General features: G+C 37.1%; 1 protein-coding gene across 1 annotated transcript in view; it reads left to right on the forward strand.

Moving 5' to 3' along the window:
* The window catches only part of RBM27 (RNA binding motif protein 27), a 121689-nt gene that overhangs the window by 12823 nt on the left and 98354 nt on the right, over positions 1-10512 (forward strand). The window contains exons 2-3 of the mRNA XM_042782088.1: positions 4444-4482; positions 8226-8344. Coding sequence (XP_042638022.1) covers positions 4444-4482; positions 8226-8344 — 158 coding nt within the window. The remainder of the gene's footprint in view (positions 1-4443; positions 4483-8225; positions 8345-10512) is intronic.

Raw genomic sequence — 10512 nt, forward strand, 5'->3', positions numbered from 1 at the left:
TCATAGTGACCCCTCCTTGGGTTTCCGAGGCAGTATCACTACGGAAGTAGGATTGCCCAACCTTCCTTCCGAGGAGTGGCTGGTGGGTTTGAACCGCCCCCTTCTGGTTAGCAGTCAAGTGCCTTAGGCACTAGGCGTTTTTAGAGTGATATTTTTGTTGGCTTTCCTTGACAAAAATTCATTCTGATTGATTGTATTTTTCACATTACTTATGATAGAAAATTGAAACACGTTCTTACTACGCTGTTGTGCTAGATGTGAATTTTAAGGCATCTATCTTCATGTTTGTAACTTATATTAAGCTTTACGAAATATCTCTTTTTTAACATTTAAATTGTGATTTGGGTGAACTTGCTTTACAGAGCAAATTCGTTTTCCATTCAACAGTTGATAAACATTTTGTTTCATGATATTGATTGCAATCCCCACAATGTAACAGCTCTCTGCCAACTTCCTCCTTGTGCTTACCTTTTCCCTATGTCCGTCTTTCCTATGCATTCCTGCTCTCTGAGCTATCTCCCTGTGCAAATGCTTCCCTTCTACTCTCCCATGGTTGTTTTTTCTGAGGAGTATACCTACCTGGTGTAACTGTTTCCCTTGTAGGCCTGTCTGTTGTTTGGCTGAAAGCCACAGGAATGAGTTGTCCCAGGCCTGGAGGGTGACTAGAGTCCGTAGTCTCGGGTTTCACCAGTCTCTGTCAGACTAGTAAGTCTGGTCTTTTTTATGATTTTGAGTTTTCGACATTTTTCTGCCTCTCAGTTCAGGATTTCCTATTTTGATCCCTTACCGAGTGTTTGACAGTGGTAGCCAGGCACCATCTAGTTCTTCTGGTCTTGGTCATAAAGGCTGAGGTTCAGATGGTCTACTAGTCCTTTGGACTAATTGTTTCCATGCTTCTTTGATTTTCTTCATTCTTGTGTAGTCTGCATCAGGAGAGACCAATTGTTGCATCATACATGGCCTCTTGCAAGCTTTTAAGACCCTAGTCACTACTCACCAAAGTAAGATGTAGAACAGTGTTTTTGTGTAGTATGTTATGGTGATTGAGCTTGATGTCCCCTGTGACCATGGTCCCCAGCCTGCTGGCCCAGCGACTCACTCTCAAGGTGTTTGGCTGTGGCTAACAAGTTAGCATAACTTTGGTCTCTGTTAGCTGTATTATATATGTGGACGTTCTTATACAAAAAAAAAAAAAAAAAAAATTTGCCATCATGTTCGTTCTGACTCAGAGTGACCCGCATTAGGTTTCCAAGGCTGTAAATCGTTATGGAAGTAGGTTGCCTCATCTTTTTCCCACGGAGCAGCTGGAAGATTTGAACCACAGACAAATGCCTAACTCAATACACCACCAGAGCTTTTTGGACATTCTTATAGCACATACGAATTTCTATGTAGGAATATCATCTGGCAAATGTACATATGGTCGTGGGTATATACCCTTTTGCCCAGGCACACCTGATCATTTAGTCTGTCTACCTATGTATCCATAGTAGATTAATGTGTGTTATTACTGATAATGCCATATAAGAAATTACTTCTGTTTTTCATTTAAAGTGAAAGGTAATTATTCGTCAAAATTTAAGATATCTTAAATTGTTGTGCAAGGAATGCTGGTGGTTTAACAGTTAAGCACTCAGCTGTTAATCAGAAAGTTTGCTGTTTGAACTCACCCAATGGCTCTGAGGAAGAAAAACCTGGCAATCTTCTCCCATAAAGATTACAACCTAGAAAACCCTGTGGGACAGCTCTTCTCTGTCACATGGGGTTGTTTTGAGTTGAAAATCAACTTGATGGCACCTAACGACAATTTGCTGTGCATATGCTCATTAAAAGAGTGTGTGCTGTGAAATAGACTTTACTTGTGGAATTGCCATAATTTTCATTTAACCGGTGTACTATGATCCACTTTTGAGTGGATCACTTAATTTGTTGTTAGTTGCTCTCAGTAAGCTCTCACTCATGGCAGCCTTTCCTACAACAGGATGTTTATTACATACAACAGAATGAAACATTGTCTGTTTCAGTGCCAGCTTCATGATCTTTGATATGTTTGATTCCATTGTTGTGGCTGTTATTTCATCCATCTCATTGAGAATTACTCTTGTTTTCCTGACTCTCTGCTTTACAAAACATGATGTCCCTTTCTAACGATTGCTCTTTCCTCATGACATATCCAAAATAAGGTAGTCAAATTCTCGTGATCCTTGCTTTTAAGGAGCATTCTGGTTGTCTCTCTTCTAAGATTGATTTGTTCTTTTGGCAATTCAAAGTTTATTTACTTATCTATAAAATAGATCTAATTATTCACTGATTATGTTATGAAAACACAATAGTAACTTATGACATGTATTACTACCTTTTCTAATCTCTTTGTTATAGTATTGTTACATTAGAAGCCCTTCTTTGCCTAGAACATACTTGTTTAACTGAGTTAAGGATCAAAAATGTAAGACTTGTTTAACTGAGCTAAGGATCAAAAATGGAAGACTCTCATACATTGTAAAATATACTCATTACTGTGGTCAAACATAAATGGGTTCCCATAACCTTGTGTATTACATCAGTAGCTAAAAGGTTTTATGTTCTATCCTTGGGTAAGAGATAGATAGGGTAAGATATTGGGAGGGTGGGAGCTGACCCTTGATTTTTTTTTTTTTTTTTGTAATCTATTGAGGGTCTCAGTTGTGCTTAGGTTTTTGTGATACATTTCTATACATCTGGTTGGGCTGCTAGTAGCATCAGTACTGTAGCTTCAGTACTGTGATTTTTTTTTTTTTTAATTTTTGTGATTTGGGTGAAAGTTAAAAGAGCAAATTCATTTTTCATACAGCAATTGTTTCATGACATTGACTGCAATTCCCCAGAGTGTAACAGCTCTCTTCCCATTTCCTCCCTGTAGTTAACATTTCCCTGTGTCCTTCCTTCCCACACATCCCCTGCCCTCCGAGCTGTCTCCCTGTGTAAACACTGCCATTCTGTTCTCCCACAATTGATCACTCCAAGGAGTGTATCTACCTGATGTAAATGTTCACCCCATATGCCTGTCCATTGTTTGGCTGGAAGCCACAGAGTGAGTTCTGACCTGAAGGGTAATCAGGGGCCATAGTCACCAGGCTTTATCAGACCAGGAAACCTGGTCTTTTTTTTATGATTTAGAGTTTTATTCCACATTGTCCTTTCACTCTATCCAGGGTCTCCTGCACCAATCCCCTCCTAGTGGTTGACAGTAGTAGCCGAGCACCATCTTGTTCCTCTGGTCTCACGGTCATGTAGGCTGAAGATTATCACATGGTCTGCTAGTCCCTTGGACCAGTTCTTTCCATGTGTCTTTGCTTTTCATTCTTTGCTCTGGATGAGGAGAGACCTATTGTTGCATCTAGTTGGCTGCTTGTAAGCTTTTAAGACCCCAGTCACTACTCACCAAAGTAGTGTGTAGAACAATGTCTTTGTGTAGTATGTTGTGCCAATTGAGCTTGATGTCCCTTGTGATGATGGTCCTGAGCTCACAAGTCCAACTACTCGTTCCCTCAGGGTAACTGGCTGTGGGTAATGGTTAATTTTTAAATATTATACAGTAGGAGGTCAGTATGTTGAAAGAATAAATAGGAGCGATAATAAAGATCTAGAAAATTATAGCACAAAAGTCTCCTAATGTATTTTAAGTTTCACCATTCATTCAGAGTGCCAACTTACACTGCAGGCTGGCAGCTTCCTTCGTAGAGCACTTTATGAACACTTTCTGTTAGGTGCTGTTGAGTCGGTTCTCAGGCATAGTCACCCTCTGTATAACAGAATGAAACACTGCCCAGTCCTGCCCCATCCTCATAATCATTGTTATGTTTATGGCCATTATTACAGCTATTGTGTCAATTCATCTCTCTGAGGGTCTTCCTCTTTTTCACTGATCCTCTGCAAGTGTGATGTCCTCCAGGTACTTGTCCCTTCTGATAACATATCTGAAATACATGAGACCAAGTCTTGCCATCATTGCCTCTAAGGAGCATTCTGACTGTACTTCGTCCAAGACAAATTTGTTTGTTCTTCTGTCAGTCCATGGTATGTTGAGTATTCTCCATCACTATAATTCAGGTGCATCAGTTCTTCTTCAGTCTTTCTAATTCATTGTCCAGATTTTACGTACATTGGAGATGACTGAAAATACCATGACTTGAGTCAGGCACAATTTAGTCTTCAAAAGGACATCTTTTAACACTTTAACCAAGGCTTTTTTAGCAGATTGTCCAATGCAGTACATCATTTCATTTCTTGACTGCTGCTTCCGTTGTTGTTGATTGTGGATCCAAGTAAAGTGAAGTCTTTGACAACCTCATTCTTCTCTCTGTTTATCATGATGTTACTTACTGGTCCAGTTGTAAGGATTTTTGTTTTCTTTATGCAAAAGTGTAATCCATACTGAAGGCTGTAATCTTTGACCTTCATCAGTAAATGTTTAGAGTCCTGGCTTTCAGCAACCAAGATTATGTCATCTGCATAATTCAGATTGTTAATGAGTCTTCCTCTAGTCTTTTTTTTTTTTTTTTAATTGTGATTTGGGTGAAGATTTACAGAGCAAATTCACTTTCCATACAGCAGTTCACATATACTTTGTCTCATGTCATTGTCCACAGTTTACCATAATGCAACAGCTTCCCTCCCACTTCCTCCCCATAGTTACTTCTTCCCAGTGTCCATCCCTCCATACACTCCTGCCTCCTGAGCTGTCTCCCTGTGCATAAGCAGCCCTTCTTTCTCCCATGATTGTTCTCTCCAAGGAGTGTATCTACTTGAGGTAAATATTCAACTCATGCCTGTATTTTGTTTGGCTGGAAACCACAAGTGTGGGTTCAGTTCCAGACCTGAAGGGCATCTCAGTGATTCCACCAGGCTCTATCGGACCAGCAAACCTGGTCCCCACCTTTTTTTTCCCCTCCAAATGATTTTGAGTTTTGTACCACATTGTTCTCCCTCTCTATCAAGGATCTCCTACATAGCTCCCCTTCCAAGTGGATGTCAGTGGTAGCTGGGCACCATCTAGTTCTTCTGGTCTCATAGTTGTATAGGCTTCAGATTGGATGGTGTACCAGTCTCTAGGACTAATTGTTTCCATTAATTTTGGTTTTCTTCTTTCTTCTTTGCTCTGGACGCTTCCTCTAGTCTTGATGCCATGTTCTTCTTCATATAGTTCAGTTTCTCAGATTATTTGCTCAGCATACAGATTAAATAAGTATGGTGAAAGGATACAACCCTGGCACACACCTTTCCTAATTTTAAACCATGCAGAACCTTGTTCTGTTTGAATGACTGCCTTTTGGTTTGTGTATAGGTTCCTCATGAGCACAGTTAAGTGTTCTGGAATTCCCATTCTTTGCAATTTTATTTATAATTTATTATGATCCACACAGTCAAATGCCTTTGAATAGACAATAAAACACAGATAAACATTTTTCTGGTATGCTCTCTTTCAGCCAAGATGCATCTGATATCAGCAGTGATATCTGTGTTCCTCATTTTTTAATTATCTTCAGAATTTTACTTGTGTGTGATATTAGTGATATTGTTCAATAATTGCTGCATTCTATTTGATTACTTTTCTTTGGAATGGGCACAAATAGAAATCTCTTCCATTTGAACAGGTAGCTGTTTTTTAAATTTCTTGGTATAAACAAGTGAGCATTTCCAGAGTTGCATCCATTTGTTGAAACATCTCATAGGGTATTTCGTTAATTCCTGAAGCCTTGTTTTTTTGCCAGTTCTTTCAGTGCAGCTTGGACTTCTTTTAATACCATCAGTTCTTGATCATATATTACCTCTTAAAAGGGTAGAATGTCAACCAGTTCTTTTTTGTACAGTGACTCAGTGTATTCGTTCTATCTGCTTTTGACACTTCTTGTATTAAAACATGCTCTTGGCTGTACACATGCTTTTTGTATTTGGTGTATCAGCAACAGTCAGTTCTTTCACATTAAACAAATACTTAGAATCTTTGATCACTCTTCCTTTTCCTAAGTGAAATACCTTCCTGTAGCTGTTCTCTGGAGTTTTAAAACACCATCATATCAGAATGTATTTCATCAGAAGCAGCCTAATTTTACATTTCTTTTTTGGTGTCTAAATATTAAATATATGTTTTATATGTCTAATATATCTGGGTTTGTTTTATGTATTCCATTTATCCAGTAAGCTGAATGTTTTGTCTGTTTCTTCACTAGAAACCTTTTGTCTTTGCCCCTGTGAGGTCATGAGACTCCTTGAAGCGTCTAACACCAGAGAAAGTAACATTGCCTCTTCTGCCATTTTTATTTATCTTATTTAAAAATCCTTTTCTGTGTCAGACTGTCCTCCTTATCCAGGATATGAACTTTTTAAGTAAAGATGTTGTTGTTGTTGTAATGTGCCTTTGAGTCGTAAAGATAGAAATTTGATTTATTTTTTCAGTTTCCCCTCCATGTGAATGTTAATTAGAACTATACTGATCAAATATCTTGTTGTTCTCATGGTTGAAATTAAGTCTGTCTATTGGTGTTTTAAAATGTTTATAGAATAGCCAAGGTGGATACACAGTATATGTGACATTTTTGGAAGTTACAAATACTATTTATCTATTTTAGAATTTAATAATTCGACTTACTAAGTGATTTACTCTTAATTCTCCAAAATGTAATTTGCATTTTTTACTTTAAAAAAAACTGACTTCCATTTAAATTGCATGTATTTATTAATATGTAACTCATTGTCTTTGATCTTTATATGCTCTTTAGTGCATTCTGACCCTTGCACATATATTTTTTAAATTATGTTTCAGTTTTGTAAATTGATAATCATTGAAATGGGCTCTTTTGGAATTCAAGACATAAAATCAATAAAGAGTTTAAGGAAATCAGCCTTTCCCACTGAGAGTGATAGTGTTTGTAGTGAAAAAGATTCTGCTGTTTTATTGAGCTATATACTTTAAAAGTATAGACTAGAAGGAATTAAAGGTGCTAGTGCTACTCCTCGGAAGGAAGGTTGGGCAATCCTACTTCCGTAGTGATACTGCCTCGGAAACCCAAGGAGGGGTCGCTATGAGTCAGGTTTGACTCGATGGCACATAACAACAACAACAACAGTGCTACTTGAGTTTTCTTTTGTTTACCAATAATTTCATACAATTGTTAGATATGTAATTGATACTCTTGAGCTGAAACTCTTCAATTTTCTGGTTGATGGTGGAAGCCAAGACTTACAACACAAGATCAGTTTTTTGAGTAGTGTTTTGTAGGGGAGGGACCATTTTGCTTGCATAACTTATATCATTCTAAATTTTAAAATTTTACCTTCGCAGCAGCCCTATGTAGCCCCAAAGGATATGTATTACTTAATGTGCTTTCATGGAGACATCTAGAATATAAAAAAACAAAGGTATTTAAAATATGCAAACTTTCAGTTCTGTGTGACATGAATAAAGGTTAAGCCTGACGGATAGCTGTAAATCAGTAGTTGGCAAATCAAGGATCATGTGCTGCCCTGGCATAGAGATGGTTTTGAGTGTCAAGGTCAGGCTAATACTAGATTAAAAAAAAGTAGATAAAGATTATATCTGCCACCCTCCCACTACTTTATTCATCCTTTTTTTTCTAACCCCCAGATCCTTATCTATTCATTCTTGATTATTGCTGCTAAAGTGTTTGCCAATAATATTTATGGTAAAATCTCTCTTGTGTTCTTATTTTAAAAGATCTTTAAGATACTCATTGAAAAGAGTAGTAGTAGAGTTGATTGTTAATTTTGGGTGCTGGTGGCTGAGGTCATAGGGAAAGTAGTCTTGAGAGGGGAACTCTGTGCCATCATTTCCCCTACTTTCTCATTGGCCACATGGAACAGGTAGTCCCCAAGGCATTACTGATAGTGCTTTTACAGGCTGGGAGTCAAAACAGCAACTTTGGGGTTAGTTGCTACATTTTCTCTTTTACCATTGAGAGAACAAATAAATGTAGATTTGGTCCAAGATTGTTAGTATAATTAAACCTCAAAACTAGGAGTCAAACTATCTATTTCATAGAAATAGAAAAGGAAAATCTCACTTTGAGTATTTATATGTCATTTGTAATAGTCGTTTTTGTTTATAGTCACTTTTTAACATAAAGTTTTTTACTTTTGGCTTTCTAAAACAAGGATGACCTTATCAATAACACCATTATTTTAAAAATGTATTTTTTTAAAATTTTGTTTTCTCTTTGTCTAACTAGATGTGATGCTGACCCATCAGCCTTAGCCAATTATGTTGTAGCACTGGTCAAGAAGGACAAACCTGAGAAAGAGCTGAAAGCATTTTGTGCCGATCAACTTGATGTCTTTTTACAAAAAGGTAATTATTACAGGCCATCAGCCAAGTATTTAAATATTTTAAATTTAAAGCTTCCTAGTAAAATCTTGAAGGTAAAAGATTACTAGGAGAGTAGTCAGGGTCTCTTAAATTCTTGAATATACTTCTGTATGCTCAATTATTTGTTACATATTTTGGCATACTGCTTTTTTTCCCCTTTTCATTCCATTTCCTTTTCCTTTTCTGTACTGAGGCAGTGCCAATTGAAATGTTTTTAAAGTGATTGCATCTTTGGCAGTTTGAGGTCGACCTAGCTGACGGTTGAGGGATAAGAATTTAAGGTAATAATGCTGCTTATTCTTGTTGATTATTAGGATAATGAGTCCATCTGTATTTTCCTTCTTGGCATGTTTCTTGATATTCAAGATGGGGTGGGCATGATCCTTTTCTCTTTGTGCCTTTAACTTCCCATCTTACCAATGCCCTTTCTATGATTTCTGTCCTTTGCTGCCTCTCTGATCTCATGTACTGTTCCACCCCCTTATTTGTTCCACTTTGCCATATTCACCACCTTCCTGTTCTCTGAACATGGCAAACGTGCTCCCAACTCATGACCTTTGTACTTGCCATACATGTGCATAGAATGTCATTCTCACTCTCATTTCTTTCATATCTCTCTTTAGATGTCATCTTCTCAGAGCATTTTCCTTGAGCACCCATTAACACTAGCACACTCCATACCTCTAGTCACTTGATCCTCCTTCCAGCCTTGTTTTGTTTTTTTCATAGTACTTGTCACTGTCATATGTTTATTTTCCTATTAAGAGATGGCCCTCCCTACTTCTTTTTCTTTCCATTTGTTCAGAGCAGAGACTCAAAACCTATAGAACTTGGCACATAAAAGATTTTCAGTAAATATTGTTGAATGGATGTACAGGAATATGGATAATATATACCTATTGGTTGATGCAGCTGTTGGTAATGACAGATAACCTGTATCTCAAATATCTACTGAGAAAAAAAAGATAGTAAATGTGGCTTCTTAATCTAAAACACAGGATTACATATTTTTTCATGCATTTTAAGGCTTTTTTATACCACACACACACACATTTAATACTTAACAGAATTTTTCTCTAGTGTATTATTTTCTAAATGTATTAGTTTACGTTGCTTGATTTACATTAAAGATGGGTTCTGTGAAATGTAGAGGCATGAAAAAACTATGACACAAAAATGCAAAACATAGTAAAGACATTTGTAATGTATATTTATTAGACATTGTTATTAAGGTCTTAAAGTGTTTGTGTGTGTGTGTGTGTGTGTGTGTGATTTGGTTGAAAGTTTACAGAGCGTATTTGTTCAACAATTCATACACATTTTGTTTCATGACATTGATTGTAATCCTTATTAATGTAACAGCTCTCTTTCCACTTCCTCCCTGTGGTTACCTTTTCCCTGTGTCTTTCTTTCCTATGTATTTCTGCCCTGTGACTTAACCTCTCTGTGGAAATACTGCCCTTCTGGTCTCCTATGGTTAATTGTTCTAAAGAGTATAACTTACTGGTGTAAATGTTCACCTTTATAAACCTATTTGGCTGGAAGCCACAGGAGTTCAATTCTAGTCCCAAAGGGTGATTAGAGGCCATAGCCTTGGGGCTTTCACCAGTCATTGTCAGACCAGTAAGCAAGACCTTAAAGGTTTTTAATAACCTTTTTTCTTTCATTACAAGAGCAATACATGAAAGGAAGAATTGTAAAATACATTTAAAAAGGAGAAGAAAATAAATGGTCAAGAATTTGCCATTGCAGAGAAAATTAACCCTTATCTATTTGTATATGTCTTTCTAGATTAGTGCTATCTAATAGAACTTTCTGTGGTGATGGATAGCTTGTGTACCTATTCTGATAAACTAGTCAGCCACATGCAGTGATCTAGAACTTGAAATGTGGCTAATATGACTGAGGAACTGATTTTTTAAATAGAATTATAATGGATTTAAACTGAAATTTAAGAAGCCACATCTGACTTCCTCATTAGACACTGTAGTTCTGGATTTGTATCTTTGCTTATATTACTTCTGAAGTGTTATTAAATATACTTTTTTATAATATACTTTCTTTACCCTTGGGAGCTCTGGTGGCTTAGTGCTGAAGGTATTTGACTGCTAACCAGAAGGCTGGCAGTTCAAATCCACCAGCCACTCCTC

Source organism: Orycteropus afer, unplaced genomic scaffold, assembly GCF_000298275.1.
Source record: "Orycteropus afer afer isolate SDZICR_OR568_19922 unplaced genomic scaffold, OryAfe1.0 scaffold00238, whole genome shotgun sequence".
NCBI lineage: Eukaryota > Metazoa > Chordata > Mammalia > Tubulidentata > Orycteropodidae > Orycteropus > Orycteropus afer.